The sequence below is a fragment of the Papio anubis genome, chromosome 11 (assembly GCF_008728515.1).
Source record: "Papio anubis isolate 15944 chromosome 11, Panubis1.0, whole genome shotgun sequence".
Taxonomy (NCBI): domain Eukaryota; kingdom Metazoa; phylum Chordata; class Mammalia; order Primates; family Cercopithecidae; genus Papio; species Papio anubis.
In genome coordinates this window covers 38,261,238-38,287,440 of record NC_044986.1, presented here as the reverse complement: position 1 = coordinate 38,287,440, position 26,203 = coordinate 38,261,238, and the positions used below count along the sequence as shown (strand labels likewise).

Sequence of the window (26,203 nt, the reverse complement as noted above, 5' to 3'; positions counted from 1 at the left end):
CAATTCCTAAGCACCAGCTTAATTTCTCTTTGTCTTTGTTTTAATAAAAAATCTTAAGACATTTTACTGAACTATAAAATTCATTCCTGTCTGCAAATAAAACTACCATCCAGACCACAGAAACTCAAAAGCTGGATCCAATGCTTAAAGTCTCATACAATCATTGAATAAAATGTGTTTATACACTTAAATCCTCTACCTGTAAATTCTTTTTGCAGCTATAATAATTAAGACTTTAAAGTAACTAGAGTTTTAAAGTCAGTTTCCAGTTATCTCTAGAGGAAGGATGAGCTCAATTCTCCCTTCTATTTTATATTCCTTTGGGTGCAAGGCTAAGAAAATCCTCCTTTAAGTGCCAAAAGTCAATTTGTAGAGCCGATTCAGAGATATCATGGGGCAAGAGTAGGCTGAATACTAAATATGCTCAAATTCCTTACTCCCATTTCAAACTTTGGGAAATAGAAATCATCCCCTAAAAGTCACCTACAATGGGGTTGCATTTGTGGGTCACATCTGCATAAAGAGGTCCTTGTTGGCCTCTTCTGGGACTTCATTTACATATGTGCTTTTACAAATGCTATTTAAAGCAGAGACAATGCTGGTCTTCTCAGTGTGTAATGCATTTTCAGCTTGTCTTTCACAGGCCATAAAGACTTTGGTCAAGGAAGTGAACCAATGGCTGAAATAATGCCATCCACAAGGCATGTGATACTTGCTGTTAGTAGGGGGAGGTCTAAGACAAGCAATGATTATTTGTGTTTCTCTGGGATATTCCAGCAAGATATACTTCCAGAGCTCACTATCCTTTCTCAGTGAAGTAAGGCAAAGGAAAGCTCAGAGGTTGTAGTGAGAAGAGACAATCCCACTACGGACAACTAACATGACTGCTCCCTGCTTTCTGAATTCCTTACAAACATCTGATTCTTTAGCAGCAACAATGCATCCACAGCATTAGTTTAAAAGGTGTATAACCACTGAAGCTATTAAACTTACCGGTTTCCCAAACTCCAATTCCGAAAAGAATTTATACCAAGGTTCATTCTTTAAATCTATCTCTTCTGGGCTTATATCCCGACTCTATAGGGGTTGGTGATAGGGAAATGGAAGAAAGAGAAGGATAACATTATGCAAAGATTACATAGGAACAGGCCAGTAGAGATGCAGTGGTTTCCAGGTATATACAGCAGCTGCATTCAACAGCAGCAATCATCTGTTTTTACTGACAACAGCAAAAACAGGAGGGAGAGGACAGGTTTACAAAAACAGGGAAATTGAGGCAGGGGACAGTGAGTGAATCATTCTCAGCCCTAAGGCAGAAGAAAATGGACTACAGATGGACAACTCTGCACCACACTGCTGCCTACACAACAAGTCTGAATCTGGGCATAACAGCATTCTGCAATAATCTTCAGTAATGTCGAAGAAAAGAAAGCCCTTTACAAAGAACTATTAGTTATGAGCACATTACCTGGTGAGCACACCAAACATTTAGCCATCTATGCCAGTTGAGTAGAGCAGATTTTTATGGGCTAGTACAACTTTAGTACTTATTTGCAAAGCCACCTTAAGGTTTTCGAAATAAACGCAAATATTGACACTTTATAAAAGCCAATTGGTTAATACTGCATCTTTAATGGCACATGAGTAGGTAGGAAACCATGTCCCATACATAGTAAAGTGAAAGTGAAAAATGATATAAGTAAAGACAGAGGACACAGTGAAAAAAACATTTTAAACAAGCATCCATGGTGGATGAATACAGACAGAATATACTTCGTATTTTAACAAATAAATGTTAAAGAATTGGGAAAAAATAAAGTGAAAGAAAAGCTAGACAAGACAGATAACAGAACAAAGGGGAAAAAACTTCTGAGTTATGTGACAAAAATAAGTTAGATTTCTCACTTTATATAACACTATGAGGTATCAATAGACTGATAATTTGATTCCATGGGATATAATATTTAACCAAATAAAGTTCTGGCACCTATTTCATGGAGTAACACGTGTTTCTGGAAGAAACTCGTTGGAAAACGAACGCGTGCAAAGCAAATCAGGTTTTCCCCTTAATAAATTGGAGAAATGTTTACATCAGGCAAAAGTGTTTGAGGTTCATGACTAATTAAATATGTATATATGTTTCAAAAAAGTTCGGTAATCACGAAAAGAGAGTTGGGGTGATTTTCTACAATAACCTGAAATATAAAATGCATACACTTTCTACTGAGATTGAAAACACTGCACAACAAACTTCACTACTTCTGGGCTATAACATCTGAGGTAGGGGGTTGCCATGTCTGGTGTGCAGGTCTTTAATGCTAGTGCTTCACAAACCAGCTCTTCTTGACTATACTTTTCTCACAACATAGTTAACATCCCCTTTGCAGCTTGTAGAAATGGCTGCTAACTTTCTTAGTGACCTTTACCAATCCCTTTTTTTAAGATCTTTAAAAGAATCTTTAGCATTACTTTCACTTTTGCTACAGGTAGAGGACGATATGGAAATACAGCAGGGAACCTTCCTTTAACTGAAATCAAGCTAGGTTGAAATCGGAGGGAAATACATACTGAAACACAAGGCCTGTCCTCCTGCATGCAGATAAAACCTCCTCCAGTTGTCTTTAGGGACTTAGGGTTTAAATCCTGAAGGAGAAGGCTTGCTCTCACTGTAGTAAATGGATTCTATATTTATTCAATTCAGCGAAAGGAGGTACGATATGTACAAAAACACAACTATTCAGGAGTGGCAATTTAGACACTGGGACTTCCTAGATCCTACTATGACGGGGTTTCATGAAATCTATTTCATGTTTGTTATTTTTACAAAGATTATTTATAAACTGCCCTCTGGGGATGGTTAGGCTTTTTTTCTCTTTTCTTAAATAAAATGTACCAACTCTTTTGGGAAACTGCCTGAAAGTTTTGGTACTCATGATCCCGAAGTAAAACTCATTTTATTCCCAAAGGTTGTCTGCAGATTGTTTTACTGTGGAGGTTAATGCTGTGCCCATAATAGAATCAGGAGGTTATGTCAAACAGCGATGGGTGAGAGCAACCAGCCTCAGTCCTTTGAGCTGCCCAGAAATAAAGCTAAAAAGGTGATACCACACAGCCCTCACATCTGCATTTGATTCTGCCAAGTATAACTCAGCTGTGGATCCTGTTATGGAACAGACCAATAGAAAAACATCCTTCTGGACACAGAGCAGGAACTCTGGCCTGGCAGACAAGGAAAATTCCATAACGCCTGGGGAAGTTCCTTAGTACCACAGGCTATTCTCCCAGCTCAAAAAAAAAAAAAAAAAATCCTTGGAAAAGGGCAGGTAACTCACCAGAAAATTGCCAGCTTCTCCTCAAAGACAGTTTTGCTTCTTGAATAGAAGCCAGAGACCAGCTTCAAATTCCAATTAAATAAATCACCTGAATGTGGTATGTCTGTGTAGTACTTTATTAATATTCATAGTTACTGTACCCATATTATCACATTTGACCCACCTGATCTTCCAATTCCTAGTCCAGTGTTCTTTACACTATACCACATTCCCCTTTTCATATTCCACATCACAGGGGGACAGGCCCACTAAGTTTGTGATGACACCAAGCTAAAGCAGGGCTAAATGACCATGCTGAAAAGTCAGGGAAGGAACTCAAAGTGAGGGTGAACTGGGAAGAAACCAAGCTGCATAAATCCCCTTGTTTTACACTTCCAAATGTATACTGTGTCTGTAATCACTCTTTTAATATCTATCTGTCCTACTATACACACACACACACACACACACACACACACATATATGTACGTATGTAACTGAGCTGAACTTCTGTAAGAGACTTAGAGGAAGGTATGATGAAGAATGAGTCCTGAAAAAGGTCATTTTTGACAAAGCAAGGACTGACCAATAGATCTCCAATTCCAAGGCTAGAAGAGAAAAAGGTATCCTACTATGATAAGAGGGGACCAAGCAGAGATAAAGACCCTCATACGTGCCAGGCTTGGTGGCTCAAGTCTATAGTCCCAGCATTTTGGGAGGCCAAGAGGGGTAGATTGCTTGAGCCGAGGAGTTTGAGACCAGCCTGGACAACATGGTGAGACCCATCTCTACCAAAAAAAAAAAAATTAGCTGGGGCCAGGTACGGTGGCTCACGGCTGTAATCCCACATTTTGGGAGGCAGAGGTGGGCGGATCATTTGAGGCCAGGAGTTTAAGACTAGCCTGGCCAACATGGTGAAACCTCATCTCTACTAAAAATACAAAAATCAGCCGGGTGTGGTGGTGCATGCCTGTAATCCCATCTACTCGAGAGGCTGAGGCAGGAGAATTTCATGAACCCGGGATGCAGAGATTGCAGTAAGCTGAGATTGCACCACTGCACTCCAACCTGGGCAACAGGGCGAGACTCTGTCTCAAAAAAACAAAGAAAGAAATTAGCTGGGGATGGTGGTGCATGCCTGTAGCCCCGGCTGCTTGGGAGGCTGAGAGTGAGAGGATTGCCTGAGCCTGGGAGGTCAAGGCTTCAGTGAGCCATGATCACATCACTGCACTCCAGCCTGGGTGATAGAGTGAGACCCTATCTCAAAAAAAAAAAAAAAAAAAAAAAAAAAAAGACCTTCATATGAGTCTTTCAAATAGATGACTAGGTCATCAAGGTTGTAAGTCTTCTGTAGGGAGTTTTGAAGGCAGTATAGTGTTTCTTCCATCTTTCTGGAATGATTTGAGTATGCTCCAGGGGCAAGGTGAGCTCCAGGGCAACCTCTCCTGCTAACCATGCATAGATGTGCCTATGAAGTCACAATTTAAATTGCCAGAGTTAAGCAGACATCAGTACCTCAAATGGAAAAAGCAGTTTTTCTCCCAAAATGAGGTAGTGCGTATCTGAGAGCAGACTTAGATTCTACATCTGTCACTAGTGAGTATACTTACCCACAGTTAACAATGCAAGTGTGTGTTTTGGGGGTGTACGCTCAGATTCTGGCAAACCAGATACTAGATACCAAAAGCCAAGACTCGCATGCTGAAACTCACACTTCACCTTTTCTGTCCATGTGATAAAAATAGCAGGAAACGAAATCAAACATAAAGGATGAATTCGACTACTGTGAAGGGCAGACTGTCAAAAGATTAAGATTCAACTAAAACTTCTCTTTGGAGGAACAGAGCTAAATTGGGTGAAACTATTGGACATTCCTACTCCGCCCTGGCCTGCCTTTGGTGTTCAAGCCCCATTAGTGGCTTGGCCTAGGGCTTGGTACTACACAGAGCAGCTTTGCAATCCATGTGCATGCTCACCACCATTCTCCAAGAGGGCCCCGTGGGGCACTATGTGTTACTTTTCAGGGTCTGTAAAAACAACGTAAATGATCCCAAGAAGTGTGGTATGGAAGATTCTCATAAACTACCGCAGTATCAATGAGAAAAACGAAACTATGTTGTTTTTCCTAGTTCTCAGTAGTGGTTAAATGACTAAGAACCAGGGAAAGGAGCTGGAAACAAAGGAGAAATTGAGAAAAGGGAGCCTTCAGTAAGAGCCATGAAAAACTATAAACGGTGATACTGCCAAGACAAAAACACCCAAAGGTCTACAGAGTCCCTGAAATCATTTAAATGTATTCATATGTAATGGTGGGTCCCAGACTTATTATTAATGTTGGAAATAAACCCAAGGAGCATGACTTTCTTTGCAGGGGCACCTGGGTGCAAGGTTACCTTCCATGTTTCTTACGTACGGTATCTTCTAACAGCAGAGAACCTCCAAAGAAGGGCAGTGGTAAAATTCTGTGCTCCTCTCTGAACTTTCTGCTTGAAATAACTGTGGTGCATAGTGAACGCTGCAGAATGACAACTCCAAGTATGTCTGTGACCTGTTGACCTTTTGTCCTAATTAAAATGAGTTATCGTTCAGTGCTTTTAGAGATGTCACATTTTTATCTCAGTAGAAGTCAAATCGATTCTTCTTTCAAAACTTGTAGAGCCGAAGAGGCAAAGGGAACATAATTGGAGCCTGCATTTCAGAGGCCTGCTTATTCTGCACACATTGTGGTGACCACATTTTAATAAAAACCAACCCCCAGCATAGTAATTCCATCCTGCTGTCCCGCTGGAGGACTGCAATGTTTATGAAGCTTTGGAGAACCCCTTAACTAGGATCACAATTCCAAACCAGCTTTTCCTAATGAAGGGTGAATAAAAGGACGCATGATTGGCAGGTATGAAACTACCGAATGTGTAAGAATTCTCCCTGTTTCACAGAAGAGGCCGCTTTTCCAGGGTGGTCTGCTATATGCATACACACCATTTCCCCCACTCATAATTGCTTAGAGATGTGAACTGTTATAGGGAATCATAAACCAGGTCGAATATGAAATTAGTCCTCAATATTGCACTTGTCAGAAAAGGAAGACCTAAAAGATAGATTCTAACAGCCTGGGGCCTTTTTTCCAAGTCACAACATCCTATTAGTTATGTAGCTTTTAATGATGTTCTAGCAACTTGTACAAAATTTATGCCTGTTCAGAGTCACTTAAAAAAAACTGGACTTCAGTCCACTTTAATGACAAGCCTGATAAATGAACACTTAGACATTTAAAAAAAGACAGCAGCAAAATCAATCTTTATGTTAGTAGAAAAATTAATATTAGTTAAAACCATGCACAAAAAGAGCAACAGAGCCACAGTAAGAGGATTTTTTAAAAGCAGACTCGCGGGACTTGTTTTATGAACACCTGCAAAACTGAAAATGGTAAAAGTATTTCATTTTTGTCATTATCTTCAAAACAAAGCAAGTCTATCTCAAGGGGGAAAGAATGTAATCCAACTGCACAATGCATTCTGATTAAAGAACATGGGCAAGGTGAGACAAAAGAACTTTAATATGCACATTACCATCTTTTCGTTGGTCAAAACGGAAGACTTGCCCGGCTGATATTCGTAAATGCTTTTGGGCTCTGCACGGTATTTTCTTGTATCTACTTTCTTATCTGGGGGTTCCCAGTCATTTCTGTAGAAAGAAAATTCTATTAGAGCTATTTTCATGACAACTGGCATTCGCTTCTGGCACAGTCTGACTTTGGATGGCTGCAGGGTAATCAAAGAACTTTATATCCAAAGCATAAAATCGGAGTCAGGGTGAACAATTTAGTTGTGCTGGTTTGCTTCTCAAAACAACCAGTTAAACTTTGGTGTTCGCTTCACAAAAGGTTTGAGATGTCCTGTGCTCAAAATCAGGCACCAGGAAGGGGAGAGGAGAAAGCAACAGGAAAGGAGGTGGCAGCAGCATCAAAGCTGGCTCTGGAAAAATCTTTCACCTTGCTTCACTCTCATGGGCTTTTCATTCCACAGACATGCCTGTACTTCCCACTCACACTACTGCAGTGAGAGAGAACACAGGTCCTGGAGCCAGTTGACTGTGGTTCAAATCCTGCCACACCCCTTGCTAGCGAGGTGATCTTAGACAAGTATTTCACCTCTTGGTATCTCAGTTTCCTCATCTGAAAAATGGGGTTGTTGTAAGGACTAAACAATTTACATGAGACAGCGCATGTAAATCACTGAGCAGAGTACCAGGCCCATGGTAACCACACAATAAATGTTAGCTGCTACCATAATTGCATTCTTCCCTGTTCCATACTGGAATAGGGAAGAGGTAACTGGGTTACCTCTTCACATTGTTGATTGTATCCTTGGCTGTACAAATGCTTTTTAACTTGATGTGATCCCATCTGTCCATTTTTGCTTTGGTTGTCTGTGCTTGTAAAGTATTACTCAGGAGATTTTTGCCCAGACCAATGTCCTGGAGATTTTCCCTAATGTTTTCTTATAGCAGTTTCATAGTTTGAGACCTTAGATTCAAGTCAGTAACCGATTTTGGTATATGGTGAGAGATGGGGGTCTAGCTTCAGTCTTCTGCATAGCCAGTTTTCCCAGCACCACTTACTGAAGGGACTGTCTCTCCCCCAGTGTGTGTTCTTGGCACCTTTGTGGAAAATGAGTTCACAATAAGTGTATGGATTTGTTCCTGGGTTCTCTATTCTGTTCCATTGGTCTACATGTCTGCTTTTATGCTAGTACCAAGCTGTTTTGGTTACTATAAGCTCTATTTTGCAAATTTTTTATTTGTGCATTACTGTACTTTGCTCTGTGATTATATTAAGTTTTTCCTGCAAGGCTGTAAACTGCTTGAAGGCAGGTAATGATTTATATATACCTATATCCTTCCATAATACATCTGCAGAGAATACACCCAGTGGGTTCTGGATGAAGGTACCTATACGGGATTTGCAGGTATACCCAGCTTTCTTTTCAAATTAATTATCAAACTCCTCAGGCAGATGCCACTTAAGTTTGTGTGGTGCTTTTAAAACAGCCATTAATTTGTCTATGAGATTGGAAAAGGTACAGAGGTATGAAATTGGATGTGTATTTAAGGAAGAAGTAAATAATTTTGTTTGGCCAGAGCCTTTTGTGAGTTGAGAAGTGGGGTAAGTTGGGGCTGCAAGATGCGTGGAACACCTGTCCAAATAGCATGAGAAGGGTGCTTCAGAGGGCATTTTTAGGGATAAGAACTCAAGTCAGGTGTTTGGGACCAGCCTAGCCAACATGGTGAAACCCTGTCTCTACTAAAAAAACACAAAAATTAACCGCAAGTGGTGGTGCACACCTGTAGTCCCAGCAACTTGGGAGCCTGAGGCATGAGAACTGCTCGAACCCAGGAGGCAGAGTGTTGCAGTGAGCAGAGATCGCACCACTGTACTCCAGCCTGGGCGACAGAGCAAAACTCCATCTCAAACAAACAAACAAACAAACAAAAAAAAACTCAAGAAAAAGAAAACTGTGTTGTTTGGTGCAGGCATTTTAAGAGATTTATTAATGTCGTCACTAGAACAAGTCCAAGACTTATGTCTCAATAATACATGTTGTACGAGTAAATGGACATTAAAAAGTGTGGCTTCTTTTTAAAGTTACAGTCATTGCTATGAATATGTGAACACAGTATGCACAAAGAACGTGACAACATGTGACAAATCTTGCAGTTAAGATTTCTCTTGTGAAAATGTAAAAAGTGATGATAATGATAGTCAATATTAATTAAGCCCATACTCTGAGCCAAGTGCTACCAGGAATGTTTACATGCATTATCTCATTTTATCCTTGCACTATCCTTACTAGGAACCACGCTATTTTTATCCCCATTTGACAGAGGAGGACATTGAGGCTAAGAAATAAGAAGTCACTGATAACAGGTGACAGGGGACAGACTCAAATTCCACATTCCTAAGAATGGAGGCTCCTAGGTCTCAATGAACACTGACGAGGCCCAGGCTGGATGAATGAGAGACAAGTGGGCACTTACCTTTCTGGGCTCGACTTCAGTGAGGAAGAGCGGGCTGGGAGGGGTAGCGTGGCCGACCTCTTGACTACCTTCTCACCATCAATGTAGCTCATCTCACTTTTTGAGCGAGGCACAGAAAGGGGAGATTTTGCTGGAGAAAGAGTGCAGACAAAAGACTTAAAACTCACGAAAACTGAAAACAGGGTGATTATCTTCCTTCATCCACCACTTTCCCTTCCTCCCCCACAACCAGGTTATTCGAAGTCACTTACTGTCTTCAGAAAACGAGTATCTGGGAGAGTACAGATCTGAATCATCATCTATTGAACAAAACAAAATGTAGTCAGGAGAAGTCTGGCGAAGGTAAGAGAACCAAGTTGTATGTTCCCCATTTCCACAGTCCGGTACAAGCATCCAGCCCCACTAGGGATCCCAGCAGAGAGAAGTAGAGTGAAGCGCCGGAAGCTACACCATGGCAGCGCACGTTTGAGAGGAGCAAGGTTTGTAGAGCACATCCAACCAAACCTGTAGTCCAGGCAGGACAGTCACAACTGGCGGATGCTGCTGCCTGACATCAAGAAATGCATGGGGACAAACAGCCAAGGGTCCTCCTCCAGAGGATCCACACAACCAAAGCTGGAATGCAGGGTCTGGGTCTGGCTGAATGGGAAGCAGGGGCTGAGATGGATCCCCGGCTGCGCCAGCTCAGTGTATGGTTAAGCCCACCAAGTTCAACAGTGTCTTGAAAGGCCTCTTAGCAGGGCCTCGGGCTGCTACTGGATGGGAAGGAGATGCCCAGAGGGTAGGTTTTCTAGCTCCTTGCCTCAGCTTTGACCTGTTTTATATGGTAAGCTTTCATACACATCATTAACAAAGAAGTTCTGCAGCTAAGGGAAGAATTTAAGAAAATCCTCATCAAAATTTGTTTTGATTCCACCTCAATCTGGTTCCCTGAGTAGATTTGTTTCCTTGGAACACAAGAGACCCATGGTTAAACGGCTTCCTCTGCAAAGGTACTACTCAGAGTGAGTATCTAAACTGCAACTCTGGAACAAATCAAACTTACACGTGTCTCTATGGTGGGAGGTGGCTCTCCAAAGGCATGACACACATCCCTATGTAGGCTTGACACTGGGTTCTAAAACTTGCAGAATGTATAAAGATCTGAACCCCTTGTGGAAGTGGTTGTACTTTCTGAACTAAAAATCAGACCACCGGCACATCGATGGGAACAGGTTTTTAAAGTGGGACTGTCCCGAAAATGCATTCTATCTAGTCACTACATCCATGATGATCCCTCCAAAGCACTACTCCAAAACGAGTTAGTCTGAAATAGCCTTTCCCGTGTTCTAACATCTTGCTAATCTGGATTCAAAATTCACATACATGGAATGAAGACCCAACTCCTTCCCTAAAGTTCATGACAACTTTAGCAAAGCACATGAACTAACCCGCAAAGACAAGTCAAAGAATTCACTGTATGGAGGTGACTTCGTGTTAATCAAGTCCTTGTTTCTATACAAATCATTTGAAGTTTCAGAAGAGACAAGGCCAGAATATTTTGTAAAATATAAATAAGCTAACATTGCTATTAGTTCAGACAGCCTCTCTAACAATCACTACTTCTTGTCCCCTCTTTTCCCCATTTTTATTTGTCTCAGGTCTCCCTTGGCCCAAATAAGGGACAGGCATCAGGTACCAAAGTGCCTTTTCCCCTACTTCCTTCCCTCACTTTTAAGAATTTATCAATATCAAGGTTGAACAGGGCTTAAGGTTTTTTTCCTACCAATAAGCCTTTCACTATTTTAAAGTGAGTGTGTAAGCTTATTTATCTTCTAAAAATAGAACAGGGGAAGGAGATAAAGTGGGATCCAGAAAAAGATTTTTTGAAAGATTATTCTGAAAAATTGTGTTTCCAGTTTTTTGTTTTTTTAAACAGAACGTCTGATTATACTGACAAAATGCCATGATGTCAAAGAAAACTAAAAATGAGCTTTGATTACAGGGACTTGATTAGAAAAAGTGCTGCAATGAAAATGCCCGAATGAAAAGTTAGCTTAGTTAGAAGCTGATGTATGCACTGCTTAAAATGTAGTCTAGCATTTTAGCTCAAAACCCTGCACATCTCACGGAGAAATTACAGCTTATTAGTAGATGATGAGATGAAGGTTAATTTATAACTATTACCTGGTTCATGAAGTAAGAAGCAAAGTTTTCACTGGGTGGAGAGGAGTGGCATTTAAATATTCAGAGTTGTTTTGTTTTGTTTTGTTTTTTAAGCCTGAGCTCTTTAAAAAATGTTTCTCTCTAGAGCTTTCTAACATGGAACTCTAGAAGGCTTATTAGAAGAAAATAAGAAATACTGGTTGAGCGTGGTGGCACACGCCTGTAACCCCAGCACTTTGGGAGGCTGAGGTGGGTGTATCGCTTGAGGTCAGGAGTTCAAGATCAGCCTGCCCAACATGGTAAAACCCCATCTCTATTAAAAATACAAAAATTAGCCAGGCGTGGCGGCATGCACCTGTAGTCCCAGCTACTTGGGAGGCTGAGGCAGAAGAATTGCTTGAACCCCAGAGGCGGAGGCTGGGGTGAGCCAAGATCATGCCCCTGCACTCCAGCCTGGGTGATGGAGTGAGATTCTGTCTCAAAAAGAAAAAAACAAAAAAAAAAAAAAAAAAAGGAAGAAGAAAATGAGAAATAGTTCTTGTAAGATGGGGAAAAAAATAGCACTACTTGGGAAGTTTAACAGTGTATGTACTTTAAAAAGGAGAAGGAGAAGCAGGAAAGTTGGAGTTAGGGGATGCAGGTAACAGAGGTGTCTGAAGAACTGAATGTGCTTAAAGCTCCTTTCTTGGATGGGACTGGTGGCTCACACCTGTAACCCCAATGCTTTGGGAAGCTGGGGAGGGAAGATGTCTTGAGGCCAGAAATCCAAGACCAGCCTGGGCAACATAGCGAGATCCCATCTCTACAAAAAATTTTTAAAAATTAGCCACGCATGGTGGCACACAGCTGCAGTCCTAGCTACTTGGGATGCTGGGGTAGGAAGATGGCTTGAGTCTAGGAGTTTGAGGCTGCAGTGAGCTATGACTGCAGTACCATCGCACTCCAGCCTGGGTGACATGACAGAGCAAGAATTTCTCCCTAAAAAAAAAGAAAAGCCACTTGTTTCTTATTCAGTATCGGTAGAGAAATCTCACCCACGCCAGGTTAAAACGGAGCAGGGGAGTCTCTGTGAACAAGTTTTCATTTCTCTCAAAGGACCCACAGGTTCTGATATGTGGATTTCAGCTCATGAACTTTGAATAGGACAAACTGAAGTCATATAGATTCATCTGAACAACTATAATGCAGGACAAGTTCTAGGGCATGTAAAATCTATTCTTTTAATTTTTGATGCTTGTCTTGTAAATCTAATGGAAGAATATTTTACCTCAGCTTATAAATAAAAATAATAATTATAGCTCCCATTGTTAAGTGACTAACAATGGCTGGTAATTTACTAATGTCATCTCACTTAAACCTTGCAAAAAACTCCAAGTTCCTCATTTTACAGACAAGGAAACTAAAGCCCAAGTAGGTTGAGAAGATTTGCCCTTGGCTGCAGGGTGAGAAAGACAAAGTAGAAATGGATTCAAGGTCTTTCAGATTCCACTTCCCTATGTCATCTCGTAGCCCCGGGACAGAGATGCCCACTGCGTTCTTTCACCCCAGCTTCATCTGCCCAATCCTGGGAAAACTGAAAGACTGGCTACTCTATTACCATGTTCTTATAGAAGAGGTAGAGAAAGATGCTGTCTTGAAACTCAAGGCATGCACTGCACTGTTGGCTGAGCCAATTTCCGGCCCCTGAAGCCTTTGCCCGATTTTTGCATCCCCTCGCCCTCAGTGATGTTTAAGCAAGTTTTCTGAGTTGCCTCACATTTCTAGTTTTCCTCTTGCTGGTCTCCAGGGACAATGGGTAACACTGAGTCACTCTTGCTACATCTGTTTCTTTTTTTTTTTTTTTTTGAGACAGAGTCTTGCTCTGCTGCCCAGGCTGGTGTGCAGTGGTGCGATCTTGGCTCACTGCAAGCTCCGCCTCCTGGGTTCAAGAAGTTCTCCTGTCGCAGCCTCCCAAGTAGCTGGGACTACAAGCGCCCGCCACCATGCCCAGCTAATTTTTGCATTTTTAGTAGAGACAGAGTTTCACCATATTGGTCAGGCTGGTCTCGAACTCCTGACCTCAGGTGATCCACCTGCCTCAGCCTCCCAAAGTGCTGGGATTACAGGCATGAGCTACCGCACCTGGCCTGTACACCTTTTATTAATAGTTGCTGCTCCTTGCTGCCTTTTCCTGGGAGGCTAAGTCCACAATGGGGAAGATGGGTATGCAGTTAGAAATACCAAGGAATGGGAAAACAGTGTAAGGAGCATGTCTGCATTTCTCCACACTAGAGCCAGCCAAATGAGACAAGTGTGCTTAACATAGTTAAGACACGTTAAATGAAATGTTTCTCAAATTGTCTATTACCTAGCACCTGAAGCTCTGCCTTCGGTATTTCTCCAAGGGCCTTTAAAACAATGCCAGAGTGGGCTCAGCTGTGCAGAAATCTGGTGGTTTCTGCTCATGGTGGAACCACGTGCTAATTGTGCTCCTCAGAGCTCCAGGCAGCAGACATCAAACCTTGGCAGCAACACTTGGACCTTCCTATGCCAGTGATTTCCAGGAAGCTGTAACACTGCATGGGATTTACACAGGGCAAACAACTCACTTAGGCCTCTGAAGGTCCTGCTGGGCTCTAATGTTTACACAATGATTCTTCTCTGGGCTTTGGCAATCTGTCCTTGGTAGCTCAATTTGGGGACAGCCACTCTCCTACAACTGCCAGGAGCCACATAATTGCTTTTTCAAGCACAGTGACTTTAAATGAGCTTCCAAATCACTTTTTTTTCTGTTGCTTCTTCTTTAATTTATAAAAATCTCAAAGACAACTGAAGAAAGTACTGGTTGAAAGTTGTTCTGAAAAACTACATAACTGACTAAAATGGGAGGATGGGCAAAAATCATTTGCATAACCACTTGCCTGTATCAATTAAATTTCAATTTTATGCATTTCTCAGGCTTTTAAACTTAAAACAATTTTCCAAATATTAATGGCTCATTTTTGACACAATCTTTCTTCCACTGCGCAACCTAAATCCTCCTCTGGCTTTACCCCTCACACTTAGGAAGAGAAAGGATAAAAGGGTAAAGATAGTCATACATGACCCCCATGAACAAAAATAGTAGTCAGGGGAAAAGACACAGATGTAGAGTTGGGTACTGAGTCTGGGTGGGGTGGGAAGGGAAGAACAAACAAAAGGGCAAGGACGTCAGGAAGCCCAGGGAGTTTGGGGGAAAGTGTTACAAAGCTGTCTACATTTTAGCTAAAGGCCATCAAGTTATTTTCTTTTTCTTTCTTTCTTTTTTTTTTTTTTAAGAGACAGGGTTTCGCTTTGTCGCCCAGACTGGAGGAAGTAACTCACTGCAGCCTCAAAATCCTGGGCTCAGGGGGTCCCCCTGCCCTGACCTCCTGAGTAGCTGGGATTACAGATGTGGCATCAAGTTCTAAAGAATGCAAAAAAAGATCAGGCTAGGGTGTACAGTGGTTATAGAAGACATAGTCAGAGAAAAAACAGAACTCTGAAGAACAGAATGAGGTGGAGCAAAAAATAAGTTAAAGGAGAAAGTTTGGGAGAACCATAGGGTTAGAAGAAGACTCACCGTCTTCATCTGCTATCGAACTCCTGGGCTGTGAAGGTGGAAAGGGAGTAACTGCTACGTTTCTTAACTATCCCGCAGGCCAGTCAATGGCTTTTGCACTTGCTAGGCGGAGATCTCCTGGGAGGCTCTCGTTAGGAGAGCAACTCGGCCCCTCCCCTGGGCAGTACTGGCTGGAGTCTGGGGCAGGAGGCACAGATCCTGGCCAAGCATCTTCACAATAGAATTATTTGCTTGAAATCAAGCAAAACAAAGCTATTCTTGCAAATCCTGTAAGGCCAGTAGAGAATTATTTTAACTCAACTACAGCTGTGCCTAAGAAGATGAGCATCTTTAAATCATTGCCTTAGTGCAATCTCTTCTAGGAATGAGGAAGAAGCACTGAGACAGACCATTTTGGCACCACAACCTGGAGATGCCTAGAGGTGGTGTCTTGAGGGACATCATCGAGAGGTGGCAGTGGCCACCATCAGCCTAAAGTGGTAGAAGAGGCATCCGAAAGCACGGGAAAAAAGCTGGTCTCTGGGGCTTCACCTGGACTCACCTTCTTGCTGACATGGTCCAGCGGGTCCTCACAGGCCATGGAAAGTCAGGAGAGGCCATGGACCATGAAGTAACATACCAGTTATTTGGTTTTGCTGCAAATTCTGAGCCATTATTTGAAAATATTTTCCCTCTTCTTGACATCAAATGTGCCAAGTGAGCCAACATCATTTGGGCATGTTCAGAGTAGGGGGCACTAATTCTTTAAAATCTGCATTCTCCATTCTCATCCTATATCCATATTCCCAAAATTGCATCTGGCCAATTTTCTTCACCTCTTTTTGGGGGCTGGGAAAGACTAGTATTTCCCCATCCCCGTGGTTCTCAATCCTGTCTGTCAATCACTTGGGGAGTTTTCCTAACTATATATTCTTTCTTTCTTTCTTTCTTTTTTTTTTTTTGAGACAGAGACTCACTCTGTCGCCCATGGTGGAGTGCAGTGGTGCAATCTTGGCTCACTCAGCCTCTGCATCCCAGATTCAAGTGATTCTCTTGCCTCGGCCTCCCAAGTAGCTAGGATTACAGGCGCCTGCCACCACACCCACTGGCTAATTTTTTTTGTATTTTTAGTAAAGACAGGGTTTCACTATGTTGGCCAGGCTGGTCTCGAACTCCTGACCTCAGGTGATCCGCCCACCTCGGCCTCCCAAAGTGCTGAGATTACAGGCATGAGCCACTGTGCCTGGTCCCTATTTATAAATTCCCAGGCACCATCTGGGAGGTACTGGCTTAGCAGACTGAGGCAGGACTGACTCAGGGGAAGCTGAATGCCTGCAGTCGGGTACCAGAGAGCCTCTGGGCAAGAAGAGGACAACCAAGAACACAGAGTCAGGAGGGGGAAAGGAATCCGCAGGGCAGTATAGCAGCGTGAGTAAAAGCCTATGTTTATAGAGCCCCAAACACCTAGGTTTGAATCCTGGTTCTGCTACTTACTGTGTAATCTTGCATATATTACTTAATCTCTCTGAGCCTAATACTCCTCACTGATAAAATGAAGAGTTACTTCATGGGGCTGCTGGGAGAATGAAAATGAGATAATAATAGTGATATATTCAGCAGAGAACCTTGTATGTGGCAAGGGCTCAATTAATGACAGCCACATAGTCACTGAGGTGGTGGTGATATCATTATAAGACTATTATTATTAATAGGATTGCCACTCTGGGCTGCTGAGATGTTGGCCACCACACTGCTGTTCCTTAAAGCAGCAGGGGAGAAGGTGGGGGCTGCATTTCTGAAGCTGTTTCTGCACAGTTTGCCCCTCTGCCTTCTGCTAACATCTCTTCCATCCCACAGACAACAGTCTCCAAGATTACAAAATGACTAAAAGTGACTGCCCCTTCTTGGAATTTACAAAGTTTTCTTTTTTAAAAAACAACAGTTTAACCCTCATTGACTGAGACATGATAACTCTATTTATAGTCTAAAAGTCTGGCCAGAAGTTTGCTTTTTCACTGTAGCTGGGGGAAAAAAGAAGGTTGCTAAGCCAGCATAAACAAACTTTCACACAGTCGCTTACTACTGAGGAGAATCAGCTTCAAGATCTTCAGAAATGTCTGTTTTATACTGCATAAACAACTAGAATTTAGACAGGGAAGGCAGCCCTTAGGCTAGGCTTTGATAGGTCTATCATAAATAATTCTAGTTCCAAATCCTGAATTAAAACCAACCAAACAAAAAAAAAACCCAGCGGTAAAAACAAACTCCTCACCAGGAGAGACACTCTGGAATGATGGCTCAGATTTCTCAGTAACGTTGTTTCTTAATGCACATTAACATCTATGGGTAGAGCCTCCACTCGGTGCCAATCTGTCTTGAATGGCTTTCTTTGAAAGGCATACATCTTTCCTATGTTAAGAAGGATGTGCACAGAGCGCAGGGCCACCTACTGAGGAGCACAGGGCTGGAGCAGCACCACGGACAGGGCTGATGAGGCCCTGCCGGAGCTCACAGACAACATGAAAACCACAAATCAAGGATTAAGAAATCCAGAGACTCTCTTGAAATGGTTGTTTAAAAACAAAAACAAAAACCCTCAAAACCAAAACCCTGTGATTATTTAAAATGATCTAGCTCAAATGTTTCCTTCACTTGTAAGAAGCCTTGATCTAATTGAACACATCAGTGATCTATGCCTGGATATGTCATCTAGGCAGGAGTGGGGGCGTGAGATGGAATTTACCCTATTTTTAAAAGATCTCCAGGGAGGATGTCTTTTTAGAAACTTGTGTTAAAGTCTAATCATTTTTGCTATTAATTTTTTTTTGTTCAATCTACTTTTTTCCTTTTTATTTTTTAAGACTATTTCTTCCTTTCGGTCTCTGAAAATTAAAAAATAGTAAGGTTTGCTTCTAAATTATATGTGACAAGTTATCATGACATCCCTTACTGTTTATGCCTCTATGAAAAGAAATTCAGTTCCTTCATATGCTGGACTCGATGCATGCCAAAAATCAGACACGATCATCAGCAGCGGTTGCTAGGTGTGGTGGCTGATGACATGGGAGCTCTGGCTGTGCAGCCATGAAACCTTGTCTTTGGACCAACAGCCAAGCTGACTGTGGAAGCTGTGGGTGCTGCCTGTGGCAGGCCTAAGGCAGTCTTCTAGTCCGATGGGAGCCACTGTTCTCCTCCACAGGACTTCTTCAAGTGGGCCTTCCTTTGCCTGTGTCCGTGGGATACTGTGCCTTCTGCATGCTCTGTGCTTTTTGCCTTAAACGAAACTCTTATCTTACGAGTTTGGCTGGGTTCACAAGTCCAAATGAAGCACAAATCAAAAACTGCAACTAGTCAAAATTATTCTGAAAAAACTCCCTAACTCAACTCAGTCAGTTGTTTTTTCACCAGTGCTTGTGTGTGGTAATCAGTACCGTGAGACAGAAAGACTGGGCTCTCTACACCAAATAGACTCTTCTTGGCCTTGAGGAAGTCACTGATCAGAATTAAATTACCAGCTTTTAGTTCTGAAAGTCTGGGTTTATTTGGTAGACCTTTCTTTTCATTCAAAATAGGCCCCAGGCATGAAATGGTTGGAAACCAATGACTGGGGCATATGAGAGACCAAAAATGGACTACGGTATTTTAACTGTATCCAACACATCCCAGTGTGTCATCTCATATATGACTGATCAATAAGAGTTTGGTGAATGATCAAATGAATAACTTTACCAATGATGAGAAGGGCTGAGAGGGATGGTCTGCTGAGCTGATTAGAGCAGAGAAGTATCAAGATTGTGGCACCAGCATTCATCTCTAAGAAAGAACTCTGGCTCCATAGTCCAAAGCCTTCACTCATCAGTGTTTCCAGGTATTACTGAGGACCCACTGTGTGCCAGCAAGGTTTTCTGTGGCATTCTGGACACATGCTGTCACAACTGCCCCCACACTGGACACAGTAAGCTGAAGTGGCCTTGCTGAACTCTCTGCCAGATGGGAACTTCTGAGGACAGGGTACCTGTCCTATTCATGGCATTACTTCCAACGACAGCGCCTGGCACACAGCAAGTATTCAATACTACTTGAATGAATGAAGTTCAGAGCACTCAACGTCTCATCCTAGAACAGTATTTAACAAAACTTCCTCCTCCATACCATATCTATTCACCCTGTTCTGGGTTACTCATCCAAAGATCAGATAATCCCTGCTATTAGGATAATTCTTAAGATGTTGCCCCTAACTCACCTTTTAGAAACTTCCTTGACACTTAGACTTTTTGCCCCCAAAATAATATTTCTTAGACACAAATGTGGCTGTCTTCTCCAGCAGGTACAAATTCCCATCCAGCTCTTTCATAAAATGTTTTCCAGCTTAGCTAAAACCCTTATTTTCAAGAAATGTCATCTCCCACTATGACTGAATCTTATACCTGGATACCTCTTTAGGAATTCCCTACCAAAGACACATACCCTGAGGGCCCATGAAAAGAGGGCCCCAGCAATGAGTTAGTTGCAGGCATGAGAACCGGGTAATTTTCCTGTTGATGGTTGCCGATCTACCTCCTGCCCACCCACTATAATGACTCAGCTTCCCTGAGTCACTGCTCAACCACCAGCATCAGGTGACCACCTCAGGTACAAAGCCGTGGGTAGTTGGGTAAAGGCAGCTTTTACCAGAGTCCCACATGTTCAAAGCATTATAACTAAGCTAACACTGGCTACCCTGTTAATCATGTAAACCCTAAGGGAATAGGACTAAAATACCATCTGGATAGACACCGGTGATACAGTCAGCAAGGAGTGAGACAACACCACAAAACACAAGGTTAGAGGGAAGCAAATGACTGAGAAGCAGCCCTTAGCCACCAGAAAAAACCCCAAGGTAAAAAAGAAAGTAGCAGCACCAGTACAAAGAGAGGCACACAATTTTCCTTTAATTACCTTCAGACTTAGGACTAGGAGTAGATGCAGGAAACTGGTAGGTGGGAGTGTAAGGATTGTCCTCTGTAGCAGAGAAAAGCAGTGGATTTTGAAACTATCCACCAGGAAGTAGAGGAAGTGACAAATCCCAATCGACTCTTTTGAATGACTGATTACCTAATATTTTAGTGTTATTAAAGCACACGGGCATCACACTTAAAAACAGATTAATGAATTAGGAAGGATTTAGTTATTTTCACATAGCACATCATGCAAATGAGTGAAATAAAATTTTCACCAGCCAAAAACGACTATGAAAACAAAATCTAAAAGCCCAAATCTTATGCCTGCAATGGAACTATAAGAATTAATTTAAAGCTCGGACAACAGATATGCTGTCTAAGTTTATGGTACCTTCAGAAGTTTGCTGGATTTCAGGAAGTTCAGGGAATTTGTACGTAGGGAAATAAGGGTTTTCTTCAGGAGTGTCTAGGCAGAGGAGCAGGTTTGGGAGAGAGAATAGAGGAAGATACAAATGGAGAGAATAAACGAGTAGGAATCCACACACAAGTTAGGCTCCTTGAATTCTGGAACATACTAAGCTTCACTAGTGATATGAAAGAAATTCAAACTGCTTTTAAAAATCCAGTCCTTTTGCCTGAATTACCGAGACACATCGAAAGAGACAATACCATTACTCTTCTTGGACAAAGAATTCCCATGAACAGGCTCCAATGGGCAAGAAACATTTAACATAAAGCTTCAGGTTCTTACTTTTGATAGGCAAGAAATATTAAGTATGATAATAAGTAGTATGTAATAAACAAGCTATCCTAAAATGTTTTTTTAAATCAAAGCTTGTGTTGTGGACATTCAGCAAACAAGTAGAACATTAATTTTTCAAATACCTCTGCCTACCATTAAGGCACGTAGTTTTGTTTAGCACCTACAATTTAGATTAAGAACTATAACATGAGAAGACCAAAGCTGCCTGTGGGGCAAAATTACATATTTTGCACATTTACATGCATTCATGTCTCTGCAATTAGGCTTCCAAAGCAGGGTCTAAAGGTGATAGAGTCACAGATTGCAAGAGGAAATGGGCAGTGACTTCAGGAAGTGATGAGTGGAGATGACCCCATCTGATCACAGAAATCCAAGCATTTAGTTTCACCACTGTGACCACGCTCATCCACCCAACCACAGTGGATTTACTCTTGACTTGGAAATGCTAAACGCCTCCATATTTGGAGCACTTCAATATTGAGAAATAGTTTGAACAGGGGCACACCCAGGTTCACTTTGAACCCAGAGGGAGTTAATTAACAGTGATGTTAGCTGGCATCTGCAGCTCATCAGACAGACTGGGCTTAGGTGGGAACACTGACCAGAACACTTTCTCTTTGCCTTCATGTGTCATCCATGCCAGGCAGCCAGACTGGATTTGGGTAAGGGGAAGGGTAGGATGCTCTGCCCGTGGGAGGAGTGGTACCCTTCCCATGGTGCAGGTACATCCTGCCTATCAGCTGACTGGCGGCACAGGCAGCGATGGGAGCTGGTAGGGTCACGTCCTGCCCAAGCACTGGCCTGCGATTCTCCATGCTGGGTCACCTGCTGATAGCCCAGCCGGCATCTGATCTGGAAGCGCTGCTCTTTCAGCTTGAGCGGGCTCTGGTGTGTCAGCTCCTGACTGACTCTCAGGGCTACCTGCCAAAGGCTGGCTCTCAGCTGGGGAAGATTGTTGTTCATATTAGCACAGCCTGAGAGGCGTACTATAAATTCTACCTCATAAGGCCAAATGTGTTCTCCTTTAGACCCTATGACATCCTCTGGAGGAAGGGAAGCAGAACAAACACAGAAAGGTACATGATTGGTCCAAGGTTACCTGAGTGCTTGGGGGACTCAATCCAGGGGAGAACATTTTTTTTTTTTTTTTGAGACAGTTTCACTCTTGTTGCCTAGGCTGGAGTGCAATGGCGCAATCTTGGCTCACCGCAACCTCCGCCTCCTGGGTTCAAGTGATTCTCCTGCCTCAGTCTCCAAGTAACTGGGATTACAGGCATGCGCCACCACGCCTGGCTAATTTTGTATTTTTAGTAGAGATAGGGTTTCTCCATGTTGGTCAGACTGGTCTCGAACTCCCAACCTCAGGTGATCCACCCGCCTCAGCCTCCCAAAGTGCTGGGATTACAGGCTTGAGCCACCGCACCCGGCCAGAGAACAGTGTTCGTAATTCCCAGTTTGGTGTGTTCTCAACTCACTCCGCCCACAAGGCAGTCATGGGCTGACATAGGGAGATATACCTAAAGCTGGAAGCAGGTGGGAGATGGAGCTGCTCACATCCCAGGCAGACAGATGCTGGAGCACAGGCACAGTGCTGGGCTCAGTCTGCTGCACTCCACATCTGGGAGGGAGGATTTGAGAGCAGATCTCAAATTCCAACTCTGAGGCAGGCACACAAGTGCTTCCTCCCTCCTATGCTCTGAAGGTGCATGGCTGGGCTCAGGCAGACCAGTACCTAATGAGGTCCAACTGCAGGACCCAGTCTTCTGGGATCCTAGCAAAGTGAGTTCAGGCCCACAAAACAGTGTATTGGCACATAGCACAGCACAGCTTCTACAAATGAAAATCAGTACCTCTGTTTAGTTTGTGGATCTGTTTAAACATAGTCTTGTACCAGTCTTTTGATCTCTCAGTGTTCTGTAGAAAAATAAAGGCAAAGAGAAAAATTAAATGAGTATCTTGACACATTTCAGACCTCCTATGATTTCAAAATCAAATTGGAAAGTAATGATATCTGAATTCAAAACTCAGCCACATTCATCTTTTTTAAAAAGGCAAAACTTTTTAGAAAGAGAAAACCAAGCATCCCAAACCTCAGTCTACAGAGTAATATTTGGCTGAAAGGATACAGAGTGTGAAAACAGTGGATGAGGATACACTTGAAAGGTATCCATTTTAAAATTTTTAAAATTTCATTTTTAGAGAGAATCCCTCTGTATATAGACTGTGCTAAACTGAAGGAAAGTCTCCTAGAAATATAAGAGACAAAGGATATTTGCTCATCATGCTGTGCCCCCACCCATTCTAGATTATTCAATAGCAACGTATCCGAGTCACCTTGCATAGGGCCAGATTTAGAATGCATACATTAAAACATAACTCATTACAGCATCCACTGCCAGAGTTTTCACCCTAACCACAAAGTTGGAATGGCTGGGTTTTTGTTTGTTTGTTTGTTTTTTAAGATAAAAATAAAACAAGGAAGGTGACAGACAGCTGGCTAGATATTTTCACTCCCACTTTACAGAAGAGAAAATGAGATACAGAATGACAAAGCAAACTGCCCAAAGTCACAGAGCTGATGAGAAGGTGAGTGGAAGGGCCATCCAACACGATGGTTAGGGGGTAAGGGTTTGGGAGTCAGACAGACCATTCTGTCACCCACAAGCTGTGCAATGTTGGATGAGTAACAAATCCCTCTGAGTCCCTGTTTCCTCATCTATAAGATGGAAATGATATTAGTATCCATTATTCACTCGGGTGAGTGATGCTTAAATGAGATAATGTACTCAGCAAATGGTAGCTGCAATTTCTCTTAGGAATAACTCTCCTTCTATATTACTGCTTAGGACCAGAGAAGAGTTATTTTGAGGCTTAGCCCACTGTGGTTTCTATTGGCCTCCTCCAAAAGAACACATTTGTTAAATGGAATTCACAGTGGAACATATTGCAGGCAATGGTCTGATAGACACACGGAAAAGAACGGAATTCACCCGAATCCAGTTCCAAAAGTTGCCCAGCTTTAGGTTAAATGTTTCTTGCCCATCGGAGCCTGTTCCCTGGAATTCCTTAGGGCCTGCAGGACTGGCAGGCCTGTGTTACTGGGGAGAGCTGGGTCAGGGATGCCACGAGACCTGCTCTGTCCTGGAGGCTTGGCTGGTGGAATCCATTCTGAGGTTCCCTTAGTGTTCCCTACTCACTAGGGATGACACGTGATCTCCCATCCAGGGAGATCTTCTTCCTGAACCTGTCAATAGGGACCTTGGGCCTCCCACTCTCCCCAGGATTGTCTAACCCTAGACCAGGAATTTCTCAACATGCATCACACAAAACAATAATGAAGGAAGACTGCCCATAACATTGTCCCTAGAACACTCAGATACTCAAAGCCTCTGAAAAGTTCTATAGCAGAGAAATCTCTCTGACTTGGTCCCACTCAGCTTTTCCTCACATTTACTTGACCACGAAATGCTTTATTCATAGGACTTATAACATCCAACACCCACTTTGGGAAAAGCTGTTGTACACCAAGTCTGGAGCACAGCTCCTGGGGGCTCTGGCACTCATGGGGCTTATAGAGATGATGGTGTGATGGGGTTCACATGTACTCAGGGTGTACACTTGTCACAGCTTAAGATGAAGCCTAAGAAGGACCTCTAAGTGTACCCGGAGTGGGATGCCCACTTCATCCATGGAAACATCGCTTAGGTCCTGAGCGCTCTTCACCACCCGCCTACTGTCATCCTTTGCTCTTTTTTCAGCAGCCCTGCCAGGTGAGGTGGGTTTTTCCTGGGTTGGTGCTGAGTCCTGCTCTCCCACTCTTCTTTCTGAGACAGGATCTGGAAATGAAAAGCAATTGTTAGCTGAAGCTCTTTTGGTAGCGGCAAAGCAAAACACTCCTGAACAGGCTAGCTGGGGGGAAGTGTATCTGCTAATTCTCAACTGGAATTAGTTCTGCTTAGAGCAGGGGTCAGCAAACTTTGGCCCATGGGCTGGTTTTACTGGAACATAACCATGCCGATTCCCTTACATATTATTTATGGATGCTTTTGCACTACTATGGCTGAGCTGAGTAGCTGTGACAGAAACCATATGGCCTGCAAAGTCTAAAATATTTATTATCTGGTCCTTAAAAAAAAAAAAAAGAGGCTTGCCAACAGTGTGATCAGAGCTTTGCAGAGAGGTATGCACGTCGTGCTCTGGTCAACTGAGTAGTTCTGACTATTCTAGAAATTCAGGAACAGGTAGAACCACAGGAGGGGGCTAAACATTACTTGAAAGTTTTTGATTCCTCTTGAGGAAGTCACTTAACTTTTCTGTGCCTCAGTTTTCCCATCCAAAAACAGGGATAGTACTTCTATTGGCAAACTCACAGCAATGCGGTGAGAGGAGTTATCAGGGTAACTTATGCCAAAGTGTTCAGGAAGCTGTACATTTCTAAGTGTATATTATAGATTATTTTTGTTCAAGATTGGAAGTTATAGAGCACTAATAAAGATACCAGATATGATCTACAGATTATAAAATTACTTAATAGAATCTGGCTTCCAAGCTATGACATTTATTTATTGGGCAGACATTGCGCTCTGCCTTGTGGACATGAAGATGAGCATTCCAGAATCTTAGCCTCAGGGAGCTTACAGTCTAGTGGGCAGAAAACCAAGTGAGCCAGCAATGAGAATGCAAGGGTGACAAGGCCTGACTCTCAGAAGAGAAGCCAACCAGACCCACAGGAAATGAAGGGTGCTCCAGAGGAACAGCTTAAATAAACGCTTGAGGGCCTCTGGACTACTGGGCTAATTATGTGCCAAGCAATGCACTAAACTCTTCATAGACATTCTCTCATTTTATCCTCCCAAAGATCCATGAGGAAGAAACTATTACACCTCTTTTTTTTTTTTTTTTTAATAATTAAAGGATCAATACACAGAGAAGTTAAAGTACCCTGCCTGGGGCCACATAACCAGCTCGTGGCCAAGCTGTGATGTGGCCTAATGTCCACCTGACTCTAGCAGTCCTCTCTGAACCACATCCTGTCTTGCCTCCTTCAAAGATAGTACCAAGGTTTCAAGTCTGGGAGCCTGGCTTAATTCAAGGAGAAGTTAGAATTGGGTTGGGAAAGGGAGGGAGAAATGGCTGCTTCCATTTGGACCATGGTAACTCTGAGAAGACAGCAAGATACTCAAGAGGAATGCCCTAGAGACCCCTAGAGGAAATATGGAGGGGCCCAGGTGAGACACCCTGACAGCAGTACAACTTTGGAGGCATCAGCCCAAAAGTGATGGCTGATGCCAGGGAGATGGCAGAGCTCAGCGGGGGACAGAAGCAAGGGCAGGGTAAAGCGCTAAAGTCATGCATGGAAGGACACCACAGTTATAGCTGCAAGGCAAAAGAATCCCCAAAGGGATGCAAAGTCATCCGAGGGACAGGAGATGAACCAGGAAAGTACACA

At 42.8% G+C, this 26,203-nt stretch overlaps 1 protein-coding gene and 1 long non-coding RNA gene across 51 annotated transcripts in view; one reads left to right on the top strand and one right to left on the bottom strand.

Annotated features, from left to right (window-relative positions):
* The window catches only part of SORBS1 (sorbin and SH3 domain containing 1), a 254,758-nt gene that overhangs the window by 64,769 nt on the left and 163,786 nt on the right, over positions 1-26,203 (bottom strand). For 28 of the 50 annotated variants that reach the window (XM_021943495.2, XM_021943508.2, XM_021943501.2 and 25 more), the window contains 8 exons: positions 24,406-24,590; positions 22,605-22,668; positions 20,383-20,457; positions 19,990-20,052; positions 9,599-9,646; positions 9,348-9,477; positions 6,881-6,995; positions 994-1,077 (listed from right to left, as the gene is read on the bottom strand). In XM_021943495.2, the coding sequence (XP_021799187.2) occupies positions 994-1,077; positions 6,881-6,995; positions 9,348-9,477; positions 9,599-9,646; positions 19,990-20,052; positions 20,383-20,457; positions 22,605-22,668; positions 24,406-24,590 (764 nt within the window). The remainder of the gene's footprint in view (positions 1-993; positions 1,078-6,880; positions 6,996-9,347; positions 9,478-9,598; positions 9,647-19,989; positions 20,053-20,382; positions 20,458-22,604; positions 22,669-24,405; positions 24,591-26,203) is intronic. The other 22 variants (XM_021943499.2, XM_021943518.2, XM_021943523.2 and 19 more) reach the window with 7 other exon arrangements.
* Positions 4,852-26,203, top strand: part of LOC108580430 — a 28,713-nt gene continuing 7,361 nt past the window's right edge. Inside the window, exons 1-2 of the long non-coding RNA XR_001891478.2 lie at positions 4,852-4,907; positions 9,580-9,689. This is a non-coding gene — a long non-coding RNA (uncharacterized LOC108580430). The remainder of the gene's footprint in view (positions 4,908-9,579; positions 9,690-26,203) is intronic.